General features: G+C 37.5%; 1 protein-coding gene and 1 long non-coding RNA gene across 2 annotated transcripts; both read right to left on the minus strand.

Annotated features, from left to right (window-relative positions):
* Positions 1-3,140: 3,140 nt before the first annotated feature.
* LOC145425705 (uncharacterized) lies at positions 3,141-6,004 on the minus strand. The gene is made up of 2 exons (XR_013906437.1): positions 3,703-6,004; positions 3,141-3,586 (listed from the first exon to the last, which is right to left on the minus strand). It is a non-coding gene; the product is annotated as an uncharacterized LOC145425705 (long non-coding RNA).
* Positions 6,005-19,226: 13,222 nt separating this feature from the next.
* On the minus strand, positions 19,227-21,417 carry LOC113018092 (lysozyme C-like). Its single transcript, XM_026161161.2, has 4 exons — positions 21,026-21,417; positions 19,872-20,030; positions 19,566-19,641; positions 19,227-19,487 (listed from the first exon to the last, which is right to left on the minus strand). The coding sequence occupies exons 1-4, from the start codon at positions 21,153-21,155 to the stop codon at positions 19,421-19,423; spliced, it is 432 nt and encodes a 143-aa protein (XP_026016946.2). The 5' UTR covers positions 21,156-21,417; the 3' UTR covers positions 19,227-19,420.
* Between the last annotated feature and the right edge of the window lie 812 nt (positions 21,418-22,229).

Below are 22,229 nucleotides of genomic sequence, written 5' to 3' on the forward strand. Positions count from 1 at the left end.
AAAGTTCTAAGCTAATCGACCTTAGTGTTCTCCTTTTTTAAAAAGAATCGATAAGAGAATCGAATCGTTAAACAGAATCGAAAATGGAATCGGAATCGTTAAAATCTTATCAATACCCATCCCTAATGAACATAGGGAGATTTGTCCTCTCAGTAATTTATTTTACTGAGTTTATTTCGCATTTTGTAGTTAACATTTTTTGTGCGGCATATTGGCTGTTAATGGGTTAAACTTGACCTCATAGTTTGGTGTGTGATAGGGAGGCAATTTGAAATCACTTTAATGTCAAAAATATTATCGGGTGCAGATGCTGTGTAATATCATACTTTACATTATTTATTTATTATTTAATCCTTCACATTTACATCATACTTCAGGCTTAATATTGAAACTTCTTTAAATTCCTCCCAAATTTGGAGCTGATCAGTTTAACTTCAAACTGAACTCACACATATGAAGCTTTATCTGCAGTTTGTTTCTCCTGTAACCAGTTTGATCTTCAGAGAGACGACGTCACTATCTCACCGAACCCTCAACAACAAATTTAAATTTATCACTAAAGTGCTTTAAATCCTCTCCCCATTCTGTCAGTTTACTTTACATAAACATATCAGATGAGTTTTAGAAAAGCCTTTTATTCTCTGTTCTCACACCATTTCAACTGTGTGTGTGTCTGTGTTCAGACATTGTCTACTCTTCACTGTAAGGCAAGGCAAGTTTATTTATATAGCTGTAGTCCACCAGTCCAACCAATGACCAGCTGCTGGTCTCTAACTGGTCCACACAGCCCATCAGACCTGAGGAATTTGACTTATAATATTTACTTGTCTATATTGTGCAGTGTCCTCTCGCTATAATTTACACTCTCAGTGGCTATACAGGTCAGTCTGTATGTAGTGTAACTAAAAGTAACTAAAACATAAAAGTATTGTTTTGAATGCCCTCTGTAACTTTGCTCTTTGTGTGGCACCGTGCAGTTGATTCTACAGCGTTGTCCTGCTTCCTCTGCAGCATCAATAAACTTTGCTGTCACATGTTGTTCCTGTCGTGTGGTTCTGTGGGTTTCAGAAAGAGCAGTGATGGAAACTTTGAACTGTGTTTCTAACTGATACACACCTCTGTTCAGAGCAGATAACAAAGAACAGGCAAGCGGCTCAACCTCAACCACAGAGTAAAGACAGAAGGAAAATCATTCAGTGGTTGAAAGAAAGTGTGTGTGTGTGTGTGTGTGTGTGTGTGTGTGTGTACAAAGAGATTTATTTCAAGGAAATCCAGTATGTAAGAATTTAGTCCTTGGCTAGTTTCGTGTTAGCGTGCTCTTCATGCAGATGTTTGCACAGAGTTAAAGTCTCGATGGCGATTTCTTTTTTTCTGTGCTTGAAGCAGAACAACTTTCCCATCACACTCTCAGCCTCTCGTGGTACAAAAACAAAAGTAACATCTCCACTCATCAACAGTTGTCGACCTCACCACCATTTTCCTCCTCCCTGCACACAAATTGACAGCTGATTGTAGCAGGAAGAAAAACACACATCTGATATATTTTAATTCATTCATTGTGCAGATAATTGAAGTGCCTTTGTAATGAAATGAGTGGCAATAAAATTGTAAAATTATTATTGATGACTTTAGTACAGTAGTGTGTCATATTATTAAATTACTCTAATGTAAAACCATTATTTTGGGAGCCATTACACCCAAGAGGAGATCAGGAGGTGTCCTGGTAAGTCAGTGCCGCAGGCGATATCAATTGTTGTAATACCAAAACTGACCACTAGTACATACAATGACACTGTTTGGACTTATGATTACAGAAGTGACCGGAGCACAGATTTTTGCAATGCTTTCAAGCACTTTTCAACTATTTTGTTCTCTAATGTATGCCTTTCTCCTATTTGTGTATATATTTATGTATATATTCTTCCTGATTTTATAATTTTATTTATTCTTTATGTTTAATATGTTATTTTATTCCACACTTGCTGTGGAACACCTAGAATTTTGTTGTACATGTACAATGATAATAAAGGTCTTTTCTATTTGGGTTATTCAGTCATTCAGTTATTATTGCTGGAGAGCAGACCTGCCCGGTCTCTCTCATTTGTAAATGTGCAGTACTGCGCCAGCTGCAGTGGATTTTTTTTTCTGTCTTTCAGGAGCCCATTTATGTTTTCATCAGTACTGAGGCTTTGCTGATAGTTTTGATTTAGCTTAGCAACTTTGATGAAGTTGAACTAGGTTGTGTCTATGTGTCTTTTAGCAATTCTCTGGTTCAGTGCGTCATTTTCAAACATTTTTCTCCTTTAGTTCTGATCTCTCTTCCCAGATGAAAAGGTGCTGAGCTAGGTGCAACCCAGTACCAGTAAGGTGTTCCTAATATAGTGGCTGATTGATATTTGCATGGTGTATAAAGGCATCAGTCACAGAAAGGTAAAAGCCAGTAGATGGCAGCAGAAAGATGTCTGAATGACTGAGAAGAGGCTTTACTGTCAGGAAAAAAGAGAAAAAACAGACATGTTTCTATCCTGCGCACAATGCTTTCTGCATATTTGTGTAAAATAAAAAGCACAAAACAGAAGAAGCATTTACAGTGTATAAATACTGATCAATGCTGCAGTGAGCTGCAGTCAAACAGGTCAAAATTTGACTCCTTGTATTCCAGATCTCAAGGTTTTCTTCTTCTTTTCAGCACATTTCAGTTAAAACCATAAATTATTCTGATCACTTCATCACTTTACGTCAGGGAACCAAGTTTGCTGATCTGATCATATTTCCATATACAAACTCTGCACTTAGGCAGATCAAGTTTAGCACTATGAGCTTATTTCATGTTAGAAAGGCGTTCCTGGGAATATTTTATTATGCCAGGAATGATCTCAGCTCTCTTTGGAAAAACACTTCCTCTTGATAACACTTGATTGTTTTTTTTCTCTAACAAGTACGTGCTCGGCAGGAGCCGTGTGAGTTAAACATTAATATTAACTTTAGTTTCGTTGTTCTAAACTCTAGATAAAGAGTTAATTACTGTAATGTTGTTGCATAATGACAATAAAAAGTCTGAAATCTTTAATTATTAAATATTGGTGATATGATTTTTAGTGTCATAATGGAGAGTTAAAAAGACCAACAAACACATGTAAGACTTTTTCACAGTTTTATTAAAAATATTTACAGTGTGTAAATACTGATCAGTGCTGCAGTGCACATGAATTGCTCTCAGTCGGGCTCATCACCTGGGACCTGTTTGTCATGGGAGACCCTACCAGGAGCTGAACGCTCCAGACAACTCAGCTCCCAGGATCGTCTGAGCTCACAAACCCCTCCACCACGATAAGGTGGCAATTCAAGGAGGGGGATTGTTTAGGGGTTGTTCAGGGGAAAGGGGAAGGGGGATTTTAAATAACTGCAGATGTCACATTAAAGTCTTTATTTCTACAGAAACACAGCTGTGTCTGTTTACGAAAAATCTTTTCTCTTTTTTCTGGATTTTTATAGATGACAAAGGCCACAAAAATCATCACAGCTGAAACTGCCAGACCAACGATCACTCCAACAGATCGACCCACATGGAGTGCTCCTGGTGGACCTGCAGGTCAGAAATATGTGTGAGGTGTCAGATGATTTCTACAAAGTCTCATGAACAAGATCTACAACCAGGAAGCATTTTCACCTCTGATCACACACTCAACTCTACTCACTCACCTGGAGGATCAACACTAAGGCTGGTGATAATGATGGATTTCCACAGGCGTCTTTGATCGATGAAGACACGACACTTGTATGTTCTAGCGTTTTTAACTGTCACATTGTTCAGAATCAAAGACACGTCTCCATCCTTCATCTGTCTGTCCTGCAGATCCACCCGGTTCTTAAAAGATTGATGCTGGTTGTGAGGGTCAAAGTGCCCGTCCCGGCTTAAAAAGACATATTCTGTCTTCAGGTCGGATCTGCTCCCTTCTACAGCTACGATGGAGGTGTTTGAAGCTTCACATGTCAGAGTGACATTCTGTCCAGATTGAGCTATGATGTTTTTGTGGTCTGAAAGTATGAAAACAACAAAAAGCAGATAGAAAGGTCAAAGTGCAGCTTGTCACTTCTCCTCCACTGAGCAGTGAGGTGAGCAACAGAGACACTGCTAAGCTCTGCTCTGTTGCTTTATTGGCTCACTATTTGGAACCAAAGACATAAAGAAGCAATTAAAAAGTCAAACTGTCCTCAGACCGAGCTGCTCTCTAAGCTGTAGCAGGCTGCAGGACAGCCTCCTAAAACCAAAGTGCAATACTGTAGAAATATACAGTGAAGTTTCAACAAAAATATATCTGATATCTCTGATTTCCTTTTGGTTACATTAAAAAATAACAATTGGATACAAATAATAATAATAATAATAATAAAGAAAGTTTGAAACCTAAATGTGAGCTGTTACAAAGTCCATTAATCATTTCTCAAATCTAACTGATCTTAAAGAACATGATAAATTAAATCACAGTTAAGTGAAAACGCAATACAAGTACAATAATTGTGCTTCAGAGACTCTGCAGCTTTTAGCAGCAGCTGTTCAGTGAGAACAATTAGAAGCTGTTTGATTGTGAATAATACAGGAATAATCTTACCCTGAGATGCTGAGATAAGGCCTAGAAGCACAGCCACAGAGACTGTGCGTTTGATGTTCAGCATTTTCTGTGGGCACCCAGAAAGTTGCCCTTTCGTTATGAAATGAGGTGCACAGAGGCACTCTCTGAATCAATCCAACAATTTTTACAGGCACTGTCTCCTGTTTTGATCCTGTAAACCTGATACAGATTTTACTGAAGCAAAAACTTGTGATAGTGCAAGTAGTTATAACTGCACCTTTCTGAATACACACAGAACCACCAACAGCATTTCCACTTTGCGTCTCTGAATTTATACACAGCTGTGCCGTGATACTCCACCTTACACAGGTGGGCCCTGGCTCTCTAGGCCCACTTCAGCAAAAGGTCCAGCATAGCAATCTCTTCAGTTTTTTTCCAAGTATCAATAAATAAATAAATGAATAAATGAACAAAAGAATAATTTATCCCCTCTTTTTAAAAATAATAATAATAATAATTAAAAAAAACAAAAAAACAAAACACCAACTTTTGCACTGATCAACACTCACGTTCTGAGTCCTGAGAACTATTAAGAGACTGTACTTAATGGATGTTTTTTCTGTTTTCTAGCATTTACTTTGGAGTTTCCCACATTTTAATTTAATTTATTATTTTAAAAGTAGGAACCCTGTGCCAGTTTCTGGCTGCACAGTATGAGAGTAAAGGGCTCATAGTGGGAAGTCACTGAATGCAGTAAATGCATGTTGTAGCCCAAACCGCTCTGGCTGCTACAAAAACAGGATTGATAGTTGATCTCATTAGTTAGAGTTAAATGTCGAGGGCTATTGAATATTATATTGAAGTCATCCCTTCCTCTCAATATGGGATATATTACACTAATGATGATGTTACATTAGCTTCTTTACTCCTACAGAAAAACAGCCGTGTCTGGTTATGGCAAGATTGAGTGGGAGGTTTTTTTTTTCCCAGTTTTTTCTCGATTTTTATAGATAACAAAAGCCACAAAAATCACTACAGCTGTAATTGACAGACCAACAATGACTCAAACAGATTGACCTGTTTGTTACAAGCGCTCCTGCTGGACTTGCAGGTTAGAAACAGGTGTGAGGTGTCAGCTGATTTCTACAAAGTCTCAATAAGATCATCATTAGAAAACAACATCAACAGCTGGCTTCTCCTTTGATGACAGACACAATAAGCTCACTCACCTGAAGGATTAGCAACACTAATGCTGATGGTGCTGATGGATTTCCACAGACGTGTTTCCTCCATGAAGACACGACACTTGTATGTCCCTGTGTCTTAAACCGTCACTTCCTTCAGAGTCAAAGACACGTCTCCATCCTTCATCTTTCTGTCCTGCAGATCCACCCTGTCCTTAAAAGATGGATGCTGGTTGTGTGGGTCAAAGTGGTCGTCTCAGCTTAAAAAGACATATTCTACTTTCATGTCACGGCTGCTCCACGGCTATGATGGAGGTGTTTGAAGCTCAACATATCAGAGTGGTGTTGTTTCCAGCTCTGATGATTTGGTCTGAAAGAATGAAAAGAATAAAAAACAGAGAGTGAAAAGGTCAAAGTGCAACTTCTCTTTGATTAGTGTGATGATACAGTGGGGCAAAAAAGTATTTAGTCAGCCACCGATTGTGCAAGTTCCCCCACTTAAAATGATGACAGAGGTCAGTAATTTGCACCAGAGGTACACTTCAACTGTGAGAGACAGAATGTGAAAAAAAAATCCATGAATCCACATGGTAGGATTTGTAAAGAATTTATTCGTAAATTAGGGTGGAAAATAAGTATTTGGTCACCTCAAACATGGAAAATCTCTGGCTCTCACAGACCTGTAACGTCTTCTGTAAGACGCTTTTCTGTCCCCCACTCATTACCTGTATGAATGGCACCTGTTTGAACTCATCATCTGTATAAAAGACACCTCAAACAGTCAGACTCCAAACTCCGCCATGGCCAAGACCAAAGAACTTTCGAAGGACACCAGGAAAAGTATTGTAGACCTGCACCAGACTGGGAAGAGTGAATCTACAATAGGCAAGCAGCTTGGTGTGAAAAAATCAACTGTGGGAGCAATCATCAGAAAATGGAAGACATACAAGACCACTGATAATCTCCCACGATCTGGGGCTCCACGCAAGATCTCATCCCGTGGGGTCAAAATGATCATGAGAACGGTGAGCAAAGATCCCAGAACCACACGGGGGGACCTGGTGAATGACCTGCAGAGAGCTGGGACCAAAGTAACAAAGGTCACCATCAGTAACACACTACAACGGCAGGGAATCAAATCCCGCAGTGCCAGACGTGTTCCGCTGCTGAAGCCAGTGCATGTCCAGGCCCGTCTGAAGTTTGCCAGAGAGCACATGGATGATACAGCAGAGGATTGGGAGAATGTCATGTGGTCAGATGAAACCAAAGTAGAACTTTTTGGTATAAACTCAACTCGTCGTGTTTGGAGGACGAAGAATACTGAGTTGCATCCCAAGAACACCATACCTACTGTGAAGCATGGGGGTGGAAACATCATGCTATGGGGCTGTTTTTCTGCCAAGGGGACAGGACGACTGATCCGTGTTAAGGACAGAATGAATGGGGCCATGTATCGTGAGATTTTGAGCCAAAACCTCCTTCCATCAGTGAGAACTTTGAAGATGAAACGAGGCTGGGTCTTTTTTTTTTCACATTCTGTCTCTCACAGTTGAAGTGTACCTCTGGTGCAAATTACTGACCTCTGTCATCATTTTAAGTGGGGGAACTTGCACAATCGGTGGCTGACTAAATACTTTTTTGCCCCACTGTATACAGAAAGGGAACCCTGAACTCTTCTTGTTAGATTCGTGGTTTACAGTCAGAAGGAGCCAAAGACATTTTGAAGCAGATCTTATCAGATTAGATTATTGATTACTTACCAAAGCCATGACCGACAAAACAAAACAACAATTTTATTTGTCTGAGCAGTCAAAGCACTTTACAATACTCATTCATTCACATAGTTACAGCCATTCACACAAGCACTTTATCTAAGCTTTTTAGTGCTTCTATCTAACATTCACACACATTCACACTCCGATGCATCGGAAAGCAACATGGAGTTAGTATGTTGTCCAAGGATATTTGGGATGCAGACTGGAGCAGACTGGGATCAAACCACCAACCTTCCGCTCAGTAGGTGACCCACTCTGCCACCAGAGCTACAGCAGCACAGCCATGGAGACAAAAACTAGTGTGTTTGCATTTTTTTTAAGTGAAAAAAAGTAAAACACAAACAGTCCCAACTTTTAAATCTGGGCAAAAACTTGTGGCACACTAAGTTGTATTTTATGTTGTTGTTTCCCCCCAGTACAGTTGCCATAGATATCATATCTTGTGACAAGTGACTGATGTCTGACTCAGTTCCTGTTTTTCCTCTTAACGAAACACACCGTCAGTCATTTGTCTTAAAAATTAACAGATAAAATTTGTAATGAATTAATTGTGCACTTCCTTTCTCTTTTCTTTAGACTTTCACGGTTTTATTTCTATTTACATGGTTTTATTTTTATTAACAGAAAACCTTTTTCTGAGCTGAGTATATCTGTGGCTTTTTGTATTCTTTATTCTGACATCATCCACTGTGCTTATCTCTCAGTTTGCTCATGGCGTGTATAGGTCAGTTTGCCAATGACATGCAGAGATTGTATGTACCTATCAGAGTTTGCCTATGTTACTAATGCTCCCTAAATTATCTCCATCGCAAACCTTTTGTTGTGCTCCTAAGCTAGCGTGTGTCGTGACTGCCTGTGTTTCTCAGTCTGCCCAGTCAGAGATTACATTTTTCTGTTTTTATGAACAGAAACTGTTAATGGTGTTTCTGGGTCGATTCTATCTGAATCACTTTGTTGTGCACCTTTGCAGACCACCCCAAAAACTGTTATTGTGTGTGTATGCAGACCTTCCAAATGACGCACATGACCTGAACCCTATCCAGTCTCCCCTTTATCACCTGTACATACACCTAAGTCCAGGAGTTCTGCACCATCTAGTTCTGAGTCCCTCCACCTCTGTTGCTGCATTGCCAGCAGCCTTTGACCAAGCCACCAGATTTGTCTCATTGCCTTCGGCTATACCAGAGGTGAGCTCTTGTTATTTTCCTTGTTCTGTGTGTACTTTTCTTTTTTTGTGCTTTGCTTTTAGTTTTGCTTCCTTTGTCTAATCTCTTGTGATTTAGTGCACCCGTGTCTTGTAGTTTTAGCTTCTTCTTTTGTTTTTTTGTTTTTCTGCTTTTCTTTGCATGTTTGCCATCAGCCTAATAATTTGCTTCTTCTTAAACACACTTTGTCAAACAACACATGACTGCATTTGAGACTTCAAACAGAAAAACTTGGCCTGCACGTCCCGGACAAGTTAAGAAAGTTAATGTTTAGATTTACTATCAGCTCGACAAACCCGTGATTTACGGGAAGGGCGTTGTTCATCTGATAATGAATATGAAGCCTGATTTATGACTTTGTTTATTACTTAGTGTCTAGAGATCTGCTGAGTGAGGGCTTTTAACATTTTAGTGTTGCAGTTTGTCTCTGTGCCTTTGACCCTGTGTAGTGATTATCGCTTCTATAATAAACTGAAAATTTCAAACTAGATAAACTTATCAGGCTTCACACGCAAATAAAGCACAGCATGAGCTAATCTGCCCTGAGATACTTTAATGGGATTAAAGGTTTGGGCCTTGGGTCACAGCTGAGCAATCAGATAAAAAGTAACTTATCTCATCATTTTCATATACAAAAAACAATGCAGTCAGAGACAAAAATACACACATCACACTACTTTTTGAAAATTATTTATTAATTTTGCTTTTTCACCTTTGTAAACATGTTTAAATTGAGTTTTATCTTCATCTGTTTATATTTTAAATGTATTTGTTGATATTTTTCATGATAATTGCGTTCAATATTTGCACAACTGACCCACATTCCACACACTGCCACAATTTAAAACACCAATGACAAATATAAACATATACATAGAAATTAATTACCAAATTGACTAGTATGAAAAGTGGATACAGCAGCCTCTCCTTTTTCTAGAGCTCCAATTAAACATTTATATTTCGCTTTCAAGTCCAGACATTTTTCTGCCTTTTGTCGCTTTCCATTGATCCCAAAACAAACCACAAAAATAATCACTCCAACAATCATTATCACAAGAATTATCAGACCAACTTCCACTCCAACAGATCGATCCTGAAAGAGTCCTCCTGGTGTATCTGCGGGTGAGAAACAGCTTTGTTTATTCATCAACAACACACATCTGATCACACACACACTCAACTCTACTCACTCACCTGGAGGATCAATAACACTCAGGTAGATGATGCTGATGGATTTCCACGGGTGTGTTTCATCGATGAAGACACGACACTCGTATGTTCCAGTATCATTAAGTGTCACATTCTTCAGAATCAAAGACACGTCTCCATCCTTCATCTGTGTGTCTTTAAGATCCACCCGGTTCATAAAAGATGGATGCTGCTCTTGTGGCTGAGGTTGCCCTTCGCGGTTCAAATAGACATATTTTCCCCCCAGGTCAGCTCTCCTCCACATTACACCAATCATGTCGTTGTTTGGAGCTTGACATGTTAGAGTAACGTTCTGTACAAACTCAGCTGTGATATTATTCTGGTCTGAAAGAAGGGAAAAGACACAGAATGGAGAAAATGAATGTTCAAAGTACATCATCTCATTTCTATTGCCATTGCACTGATGCACAGTGGAACTACTTGTTATGATAGCAAAGATGTGGGTTAGTGTTGGAAAGCGCCAGATACATCTTCAAGCAGTTCTTAATTCGATTTGATTCATGATTATCTCCATGTTGTTTTTCCCTAAATTTATGACTCCTTATGATAACTGCTCAAGTTATTATCAAATCCTTTTTTAAACAGGTCTTCTCACTGAGATCTGTTTTAGAGAGATCTAGGTACCGATAAAAAACCACATAGTTTGATTGGAAACAGGCACAACATGAGAATTTCAAACTCAGAAAATAAAAAAAAATGTGAGCAGTCACATGTCTGATAGTAAAGTTGGAAAGATAAGACAAAACTGGAAACAAGTTTTAAACAAACTGCCATGAGACAGAGCTCTACTCTAAGCTAGGACAAACAACATCTATCTGCACCCAGCTGCTCGACAGTCTGTTAAAACCAAAAACAGATTACTCTTTCATTATGAAATAACTCAGTTCACATAGTTCACTAGTTTGATTTCACCTTACCTTCAGAAGCTGAGGCAAGAGTCCACAGCATTGCTGAAAAGACTGTGTGGCTGTTTTTAAACATGTTTTGCGTGTAGACAGAAAATCGCCCTTTTAGTCTTCGAATCACAATTCAGTGGTATATATTACTATTATTATTATTATTATTATTATTTGCATGCAATATCTAAACCCATTTATGGTCTTACAAAAACAATCTGACATAACATACGATATAATAAAATGCATTCCTGAAAACCTCTCAATATATGTGAAGTGGGTGGACCTGAGGGGACAGGCCCCACCCCATTCCACAGCTGGGTCGTAAACCTAACTGCCTGTGGGAAGTATTTTTCCCAGTAGGCTTCTTCCAGAGGGACATCATCAACATTCTGTGATTTCCTTATCTGGGTGATTGAGCATGAATCAAGAGAGGTTTTTTTTTTTTTTTTTTTTTTGTGTGTGTGTGTGTGTGTGTGTGTGTGTGTGTGTGTGTGTGTAAAATTATAAAATTATAAGTATCAAAATATAACTAAATGAAACAGAGGATTTTGACGAATCGTATAGAGGCTATTTCACAGTCAAACAGTGCCTGTTACATGTGAGCAGCACGTTACAGTTCAGAGATTATTGTACGGAGCAAGAAGAAACTTTGACCTTTTCATTGTATCCGTCTGTGGAAACCAGGTCTTATATCAAGCTCATGCTCTTTGACTAAGCTTGAACCTTCTCTTTCCATTTATGAGATCTATAGGAGAGGTCTCAGTTGAAAAAGAAATGTCCTGAGAATTACAAAAACATAATTGGTATAGATCTCTTATAATTAATGGATTCATTATTATTTATGGTTGTTTCAAGTTTTTGAGTAACACTTTATAATAAGTGCACACTATTAAGCATTAGTTAATGGTTACTTAATTATCTCTACAACATCTACAAAGTATTTCTCATAATCAGTTAATAGTTTACAAGCACTGTTTTAAACACTTTATTCAAGATGAATAAGCTAATGTATAACACTTTTTATTAATTCTGTTTTCCTTTTCTAAAACTCATTGATTAATCATTTATAGATGCTACTCTGCATCAGTTACAAACCAGTCGTTTCAGGATGTTCAATGGTATACAAAATCATTGGTAACAGGTAAGTAGATGCTTAACATAATCTATGTAATACTATAAACTCTACATGTACTGCACATACTAGTTTCATACTAGATGTTTTATAAACACTGAATGTCAGGGTTACATCAGTCAGCTGCTATAGCTTAACAGATGTCTTACAATACATTTATAACTGTCACTTAAAGGCTGCCAAAGCTGTAACTCACTATTGATCAACTTCTTTTTCGATAGATTATCTATATACTCTTAAATACCTTAATAAACTTATTTAGGAAGTTACAAACCATTTGCTACTTGTTAGTAAAGTATTTTGAGTGAGCCCATCTAACGTGGGGACTATATATACCTTACAACCTATTTATAGATGTGAAAGTTTCTAAAATACATTGTAACAAAAATAAATGACAACAAAGAAGGTAGATCCAGAATGCACTGTATTTTTAAGATGCCAATCACAAAAACATCAGAACAGTGCTTACAGATTTGACACACAAATGTTGATACAAAAATAAAAACAGTGTCAAACTATCAGCCAATATTTGAAGTAATACAGAACATGGCTGGATGCAAACTATATGAGGCTCTTTACATAAATTGTTCAAATAATTCTTCTGACATGTCAAGAATCATGTGAGTCTTTCTGTGAAAAATGATCCCTATGAATGCAGTCTATTGCAATCAGAGACCTTATCAGATGGTGATGATGATAAAAGAGGAAATGTTTAAAAATTTGTTAAGGTAATAAAAAATATAACTTATATAAACATTAGGTGTAAAACTAAAATAAGAAAAGAGATGAATGCTGCAGAAATTCAGTAATCTGATGATTTAGCAGAGTGGCTAAACATTTAAATTCACATTAAAATTCACATTCGGAACTGATTCTGACTAATTATTTTATTACTGAGCACACTCTCAGTGATGCTGTTTATTTCAGAGGTAATGGCTCCACATTAGAGAATGCGATTGCCACCCGTGGGAGCGCGCAGCTGCTTAAAGCTGTAGTGCCCAGATTACTTACAGCTACTTCCGTGCAACTGATATAAGATGCGGTAAGCTGAACACAGCTTCAACCGTCTGTTTGTTGAAAAACAGTAACGCGACCGCACCGCATTTTCTTGTTAGTAACGGTAACTGCATTGTAACGATAGAAATAGTTATTCGTTAGATTACTGGTTACTGAAAAAAGTAATGCTGTCAGTAACTCCATTATTACCATCACTGGAAATATGTGTTAAAAAACAAAATGATTTTCAATTTCTTTGTAGTTTATTGCAGCTTTTTGCAATTTATGTAGATAATATGGTCTTATTGCACACATATTAATACAATTTGGGATATAACAGTTGTATTGATGTATAGCATCTTGAAATGCTCCCCAAAATGGCACTACTACTACTTAAACTGTTTTTTGACAAACTTGTGCTCTGCAGGCAGGACTTTGTTAAACTGATCACTGACACAGCGCCTGATTTATGGTAATGTTTATAGCAAATATAAAGAAAATTGTCAGAAATGTGTGTCTTAGTATTTGAATTCTGAAGAGATCAGCCCTTAGGGTTTCTTTGGGATTTTCAAACACAATTTTACCTGCAGGTGAGCTCAGGTGGTTTGCTCGTCTCTCTTGAACTTGATTAGCATGATTTGAGTCAGAACAGTCTCATGTGATTACAGATAATGATCAGAACAGAAAAGAAACCAGACATAAATCCCAATGACAAGGAAGTTGTGTGGTTACAAAAAAAACCCAAATCTGTTTCTTCTTGTGTTAATGTAAATTTTCTGCATCTTCAGTTACACACCTTAGACTCAGTTTTCGCAATTCACGTTTTACACACCTGGTCTCTCGATGTTGGCCTGCTCCACAGTTCATACTGGACAATCATGTGTCTGCCCTCCCAGACAGTCTTTGATTCCTCTCCCTCAATATCACTGCTCTCCATTTTACCAAGTCACGTAGAAGTAAGAAGAATAAGATGCAAAATATCCCCGTAACTTACCAGTTTAGATTCAGTGGATGAACCCCACCCTTATTGACTTTTGAATTTTTTTAAGTATAATATAAGATGTTTTAAATTCAGGTGTAACGCCTGCTGTCCCCACCCCTTCCAGGTTCTACTCATGACAAAGAAGCAGAGACTGTGATAGACTGGTAGGTGGTGTTGGCTGATGAAATATAAAACTTGTGACTTCAGCTGCATGCCAGCCAAACAAAGACTCTTTACTGGGCGTGTGTGCTCATGTGTGTGAGATGATAAATGTTTGAATGTGTCACCTTAAATGAATCATCGATCACCATTCTGACACTCCTGGGATTATTAAACAAATTTCAGACAGCCCGATTTAACTCAATACTCATCAAGCTGAGTCTCTTCTGCTCACAGGCTTTTAAGTCTCCCACAGTGTCAATGAAAAAAAAACCAATTATGAGGTGAAGGAAGGATGTGAAGGAGAACTCATAAGGAAATGGGAAGAAAAGAATATTGTACCATAATGACTATTTAACATTGTGATGACGGATGCTGCAGAAATGGGTCTGCTGTAATGAAACTACAAATTCTAAAAAGACTACCACCGTGTTGTTACTGTGTTGTTCCATGAAGGCTGTACAAAAGTTATTCAACAATATTATTTGTTTTCTTTCTCTTAACCTCTTTACTTATTACTTACTCATGTGATTTATTTTTTATTTATTTTTTTTGACATGCATATAACTAATACATAACAGCAGTGTAACAGTAACTTTTCTCTTAGTGTCTATCAGTTCTGAATCATTTGAATATGCAAGAACTACATTTGCAGTCACTGCCATTCATCGGTCTTTAAACACTAGTGAAGAATACAGCAATACAGTTTAATATAATCTTATATTTTCAACAGATCTGCTGCTAAGTCACTAGGTAAACATACAAGGATGAAAAAAAGTCACAATGAGACGAGAGCTTAAAGGAACAAGAAATGCATGGAATATTGTTTCATGTTGATAATCCTATTACAATCAATCAAGGAGATTACAAATTCCCAGATCCTGAGCATTTGTGTTGAGGTTGATCTGTTGAGGTTGAGGTCACTAAGATTCAAAGTCGTCTGATAGTTTTAGTAGATGCACCTATCGTATATATTTGAAAATCAGCCTATTGTGGCTGAGGGATAAAAAGTAAATGGGAGTTAGGTACCAGAGGGGTGTATGAAGGAAGTTCATAACAGTCTGGTGAGGTTAGGGTTACTTTTAAAATGTATTTCACTAACAGATTACGGAATCATCATCAATGACATCCTGCAAATTCTTGATTGTTTTCTGTGTGTTGTTGCTGTTCTTAGATACTGAAGTGGCAAATAACCCAGGTAGCTACCAAAACTCAAACTATTGATATTCGGATCTATCCAAATATCAATAGTATTGACACAACACTAGGTTTATTATTGAATCAATACTAGAGTGATAGGGTCAATACTTTAGTTTGTTTCTCTTTCACAAGTTCAGCTACTTTACACGTGCAATTTAAAACACTGCAAAAATTTTGTGTATTGGAAGGAAATTCTCTACTCTGGCAACACCAAGATAAAGACATGAAAGACATAGAATGGCAAAAAATACTCAGGTAGCTCATATAGTGTGAAAGTAAAGTGAAAGTAATATTTGTGCCATGACTAATGTTTGATCTGCAGCATTAGCTACGGTTAAAGTGTTATTAACCATCACATTTGTTACTTTAACAGGCCAGTTTCCTATAGATTAGATTAAGATAGTTAGGTAACATATTGACTGTACTGAATTGTGTCGAATTGTATTGTGTTAAATAAATAATTTTATTAGAAATTGAAAAAATATGCCTCAAACAAACTGTAAACTGTCTGAATATACTGTTATGTGTTAAATTTCAGGTGAATATATATCACATGTAAACAACAGAAGTTGACCCAACGTGCTTTACAGACACATTTATATCCCAGGTCTTCTAAACCTACAGTTTCAAAATTCACAAAAAAGATGAAATGCATGTTTTGTTGTTGTAAGTATATTATGGAATTAACAGTTAGTAACATTAGCAGAATGTTCTCAGTGTGCCAGATTGATGATGATTTATCTCATTAAATCATACATATCTCAATACTTATCTATATAAATTATAAGTATCAATATTGGCAATACTGGCCCTTTATTTTCATCTATAGTATTGCAAACCACTAGTCAACATTTCAGGATTATAAAGTCAGACATTTGTATTTAGTTCTTAAAAAAATACTGAAAACGTTCCTGTTTTCCATAATTTTTCCAAGCTGACTTCCAACTAGCACCAAAGGATATAATATTATAATGCAATCAAAGTGCTGACTTAATGCTAATTTAGAAAAAAAGACATTATTTCATTTTTTGCAAGCAGCATACATCACGTGTACGAAGTTCATCAACTAGAACTTTTTTGCTTTCAAATGAAGTTTCTTACATCATAATAATAATCTAATCATAATTTTAACCCAAATTGCAGCTGAACCAGTGGATACAAGATACAACTAAATTTAAACCAGAAAGCAATATTCTTGCATGTCTAATATGTGTTATTATTAGAACATTTTTATTTCCAACACAAAAATATACAGGTAAGTTTTATGTAAAGTGAAACTAGAAATTCTCACCCCAAACACATCATCTTAGTGGGTATGAAGTCATTAAGCTCTAAGACCAGGCAGTCTGACAGGCTGACACCACAGTAGCCGTCCATTCCACTATCCTTCAACTTGGCTACAGCTAACCAGGAGCAATAACAATAGACTCTTCATGATGATGTCTCTGCTGGTTTGAATTTTTCCAGAGCTGTTGCTGAATTTCCTACTTTTTTACTGACTATGTTCAGATAAGAGGACCTGAACAGAGTTACGTAAAAAAAAAAAAAGAACTAACATGCAATGATGGGTTCATGGTTACCAAACCCAGACAAGTAAACAAAGCAGATTGATTGGATGGACTCTAAAGTGCAAAGTTTAGTTTTTTGCAAAGCATTCAAAGCTGTATTATATACTTTACATCAGAAGACCATACGAAACCAGCACAGGCCAATAAGCCAATTGAGAAAATATTTATTGAGGTTATAGATCAGTTTAGCAGTACTATGGTTTTCTCAAATTGATATTTATTTATTTTATTTTATTTTTTGCACTCAGACAACCCGTGACCTGTTAACCTTAGAAAGCATGCAGGTTTGAGGTGTTTAGCATGAATTTATTTTTTAGACCCGTAGGCTGTCCATCTATATTTTTACTGTACAATGATATCCTTTTAAGAGCCTACTGATAAAATTTTCTGCATGACACAAACTGTGAAGTCATCACTGGCCATCCTACCCATTTGAGAACCCTTTTTTAACTGTGCCAGTCATAATAATCGTTGTGATCATTTTCTTTTTCTCTTATTGTTGGACTTGGGAGAACAATCTAATACAACAAAATCACATATTTTAATTCCACAGGTTAAGGTTGGGGTCGTAACTGATGATGTCATGGTCCTTCAGTCTGCGTCTCCACGGTGTATCTCCACCATGCCCCCCCCCCCCCCCCCACACACACACACACACACACCTCTCTCTGTTTATGTGCTTGCTGCTCTGTGTGTGTGTTGAGACCTAATGTGTGGTTAGACCACGATGATTACAGTTAACATTTTAGTCAACATGTGTCATAATAAGACAAGATTCATTTTCTTGCAGTAAAGTGAATGCTGCACTGATGATGATGCTATGAGAAATGGAAACCAATGTCCTTTTATTGCTTAATTTATATTCTCTACCTAACCAACAAATGAATCTGCAACTTGCCACTAATGCCGAACATGCATTCTTCTCATTTTAATTTAATTGTTGTTACTGTTCTTGTGACTGCAATTTAAAGTAATCTGGGCAAAGCTGTAAATTTCAAAACAAATAAAACTGAGCACAAACCAGAAGTGGTTGTAAGACTAGAGGGCGAATAGAATACGGTCACATTTCTATCCCCAATGTAGCACATCATGTTTTAAGAGTAGTCGTTCGATAATTAGTGAATAATATGCAGCTGCCTCACCTTAAAATGGTAAAAGCAAACTCGCACTTTTTACTGTAGGCAAGCAGAAAATGTAATATTTGTTTCATTAAATTTCTGAAGTTCTCCTAATCCAAAGACGGTTATGGCACACATTCCAAACTATTGTTTTCACCCCTATATTAAATTTTGCTTTTCCCCAAAGTAAAAGGCAAGAATTAGAACCTATGATGATTTAAACCTCACAGGGACTCAGGCCACAAGATGCCCTGGGAGAAAAACCTATTGAGGCGCATTACTGACCACTACAGTTAATGTTGCAACCATTTTGTGAGTTGATGATTTAGTCATTGCACCACAAGTAGCTGTTAATTTGAAAGATCCCAAAGTCAGTTGATCTGTCACTGTTGGTGTTTTTGGCCATGGTGTTATAGTTTAACTCCCATTGGATGAGTCAAACCAGACAGAGCAGAAGAGATGGATTTATATCCAACCAAAAAGCTAAAGCTCAGGCACTGAAACAAATCCAGTCACATATTAATGCTTAGTCAGAATCCCAGACTTAACAGGGTTTCCCTAGTTAAAACACAGATCAATATGTCTGAAGATATGCGTTGTTGTTACATGGATAACAGTAACCTTACTATTAAATAAAACATTTCACTGGTAGCGTAGTAGAAGTTGAATCTTATCTTGTATTTTCTTAAGCTGACAGTATAGTACTCACATTCGGCAAGGCTGACTCCATAGTAGCCATCTATCCCATTAGCCCTGAGCGTGCAGGCCCATTCACAGCACTCGAAGATTTTGCCGTTGGCTGCAGCCAGGAAGAGCAAAAACCAACAGGCTCCTCGTGATGGTATTTTTGCTTGTCCAAATGTGTCTAAAGCTGCTGCTGCTTTCCCTTTTTATTGGCAAAAATGCTCAGCTGCTGCCCAGGCTTGCTTTTGCATCAAAGTGGAAAAGCAAGCAGTATTGAGCTTATGGTTAAAAAATAGAGCTGTACAAACAAAGCATATCGATCCAGCTGAGAAAGATCCCCAAAGTTTGGAGAAGTTCTAACTAGATAAGAGGACCCAAATACACACAAGGGAAGGGTTAGGTAAGAATAGAAATGCAAGCAATGGTGAATTTACAGTAAAAAAAAAAATACAGCTGAACAAACAAAACACGTTGTTTGGGCTGAAATAGAGTTTCTTGTCTGTTTTTACTTAAGAAAAGGTCTAATCAAAGACACAAAGCATTCCATATTTACTGATTTATTTAGAACACATGAGACCACATTTTCTTAATTTTTTAAATGAGGAATGAAAAACATTGAGATTTTAACTGATTTTAATCATTTGGGTCACCCAATATGTTTTCCTTTAAAAGTAGAAACAGAGGAGGATGGAGACAATTTACTATGTCGATGACACCCTTCTGTTTATGTGTTTATTAAAGACCACATCCGGACAAATAGGGCCTGAGATCCTGGCCCTGACAGCGAGTGCGCCAGGCAACCCTAAAACCAGATTCAAAGGTCAGTCCAATGAACACAGAACTATCAGTGCATCCCAATCACATAATGATCTGTTCTTACCAGGCTGTGATGCCTTGTTGCCTAACGATACGTTTGGCACAATTGATCGCAGGGGTGACATCATCTGTCAAAAGCACTGTGGCCGAAGGGGGAAAGAAAAAAGTTAACACTGTGGAATAATAAGGACAACATCTGGGAAAAGTGAGTGAAAGTGCTTTTATCAAAAACACTTATCCATACACAAAATCAATATTGCAGGTTGAGAAAAGAAAGTAAATAAATCAGTTTTAGAATAAATCAGTATAAATGTATTAAGCCACTGAAGATGATTTACTGCTGAAGACTTAACCTCAGATCATCACTGACCATCGCAGTCAATGTTGCATCCATTTGCTGAACGAATGCGGCGGTCATTGCACCACCAGCGGCTATTTATCTGAAAGATGCCGAAGTCAGTGGATCCATCAGTGTTACGATTTGTTGCCTTTGTGTTATAGTTTGACTCATGTTTGGTCAGGCAAACCCCTGCAGACAGAACAGAAGAGATGGAAATGCAGATTGCCTGAAAGATAAAGGACAAGAGTCCTTTGCACATCCTCAACTAACTACTTCTCACATGCTGACACTTTGTTAGAGTCCCTTCTCTTCATATTTTAACCCTCTGATTTCTTAGGGTCATCTGTGATTAACCCTAATCACAGACAATCAGAGTATGTAATTTTTTATTTTAATCATATTCCTAATTGGCATGCATCAAAAATGATTCATTGGTTCAGATCACACAGATGTCAAAAGCAAGAACAAAACACCTTCACCCCAACTCACTGACTCGCTTACTCTGGAATCTTTTGCACACCATGCAAGTGAGCTGTAACACAGACTGCAAGTTTACAGAGTGGGGATAATTTGTAATAAAGAAACCTTCCTCTGTCTTGGCTCTACCTGAGCTGTGAGATACGTCTATAACGCCGACGTTAACTCTAAAAAGCAGTGGGATAAAAAGTTGCATCATGATGGTTAGTGGAGGAAAGATTTGTAAGAAGTATGTAAGAATTGATGAAGCTGATCAGAAAGATGACTTTATGCTCTCTGTTTCTATCTCACATTCAATCACTTTTGCTCATGAAACCATGTACAACCTTTTGCTCTGATCATTTAATAAATAAACAAACTTGGATTGCAAAACAGAGACATTTCTCTTCAGGGTCTTACCAAAAACTCAGAAATTGTTACTGTTATATTTTCTTTCAACCTGACTTCATGACAATCAGTACCATACATGACATTAATTGATAGTTCATTGAACTCTTACTGATGCCAGAGAACCACTCAGGGAAAAAGCTACGGTAGCGTTTTTCTCATATATAATCTCCAGTTACTTGTGGCAAATATCCATATAAATGGGTAGAGATGAACCTACTCCTGACTCTTATCCCAGTCACTTCAATGGTGAACTGCTTATTTTGGTGACCATCCAGGGTTGATCACCTTAGATTGTTTAAGTAAAAGGCTGTACTCACAGTTAGCCAGGCTGACACCACCATAGCCATCCATCCTGTTTGCCTTCAGCTTACGGGCCCAGTCACAGCGCTCAAAGACTATAGCACTGGCCACAGTTATCAAAAGCAAGAAAACAAACACACTCCTCATGATGATGTCTGTGCTGTTTCACAGTTGCTGCTGAATCTCCTTATTGCTGAAATAGCTCAGCTGAAAAAGCTGTGACTGTCTGGGTTCAGATCAGAGGATCCAAATGCGCAATAAATGATGGGTTACGTGAAAAAGCTGGGTTCATGATTACACAATCCAGAGAGACAAATAAAACACACTGAACGGGATGAAATGTATTCCAAAGTTCAGGAAAGTTAACAAACAATAAATAAAACCCAATGATGGCACTGAGCCCAAAGAAACACTAAATGGAAAAGTCCAAATTACTCATATTTGAGATGCTGCTCCACGGGGCGCACTAATGGCAGCTCATTGTGACAGCAAGAATAGGAAAAGGGTTTGTAAGGTGTAGCAGAATTATAACGATGTAATGGCCAGGTATTAAATGCTTTTCATTAGAAAAATGATGCCATGGGCCACTCTAAAATCAACATGTGATGTTATGAAATAAAAAAATGATAAAAACAGGCTCACAGAAAAGGTGACTCATGGAATAAGAGCCCAACAGGGTTTGTGCTTGAGCACCACCTGGGGTCTGTCTGTGCATGTGCCAGCCCACTTTGCTCCTTGAGGTGATGGTCAACTTGTAATGCTGGCACACTTTGCAAGAAAAATCAAAAAAAGTTGTTGGACTCCATCTTTACTCTGTACGTATAGTGCAACTGAGCTACATCCTTGAGAAAAAAAAGATGAATCTAGGACTATTGAGGATAGATAGGTGCCTAGTTTATACTTTATGTATTTGGTTTTGGGGTTTAGTGTAAATTTCTAGTAGTAAAGTATAAGCATGGTAAAGATGACCACTCACAGTTGGTATTCTCATTAAAACATGAAAAGCAGTGTTTGATTAGTAATCATTTTTAGATTGCGTTAGCTTTGTTCCTATTTTTGTTAATGTGTGTTATGCCACAAAATGAGCTATATCACTTATGTTTTGATCTTACATGGTATGACCATGTATCAACTGTTTTATATTGTTTCTATAATTTCTAATGCGTAATTAGATTGGCATACATTAATGTATTTTCTTTTTTTTACTTATGTTTCAGCACA

Source organism: Astatotilapia calliptera, chromosome 3 (assembly GCF_964374335.1).
Source record: "Astatotilapia calliptera chromosome 3, fAstCal68.1, whole genome shotgun sequence".
Classification (NCBI taxonomy): Eukaryota; Metazoa; Chordata; class Actinopteri; order Cichliformes; family Cichlidae; genus Astatotilapia; species Astatotilapia calliptera.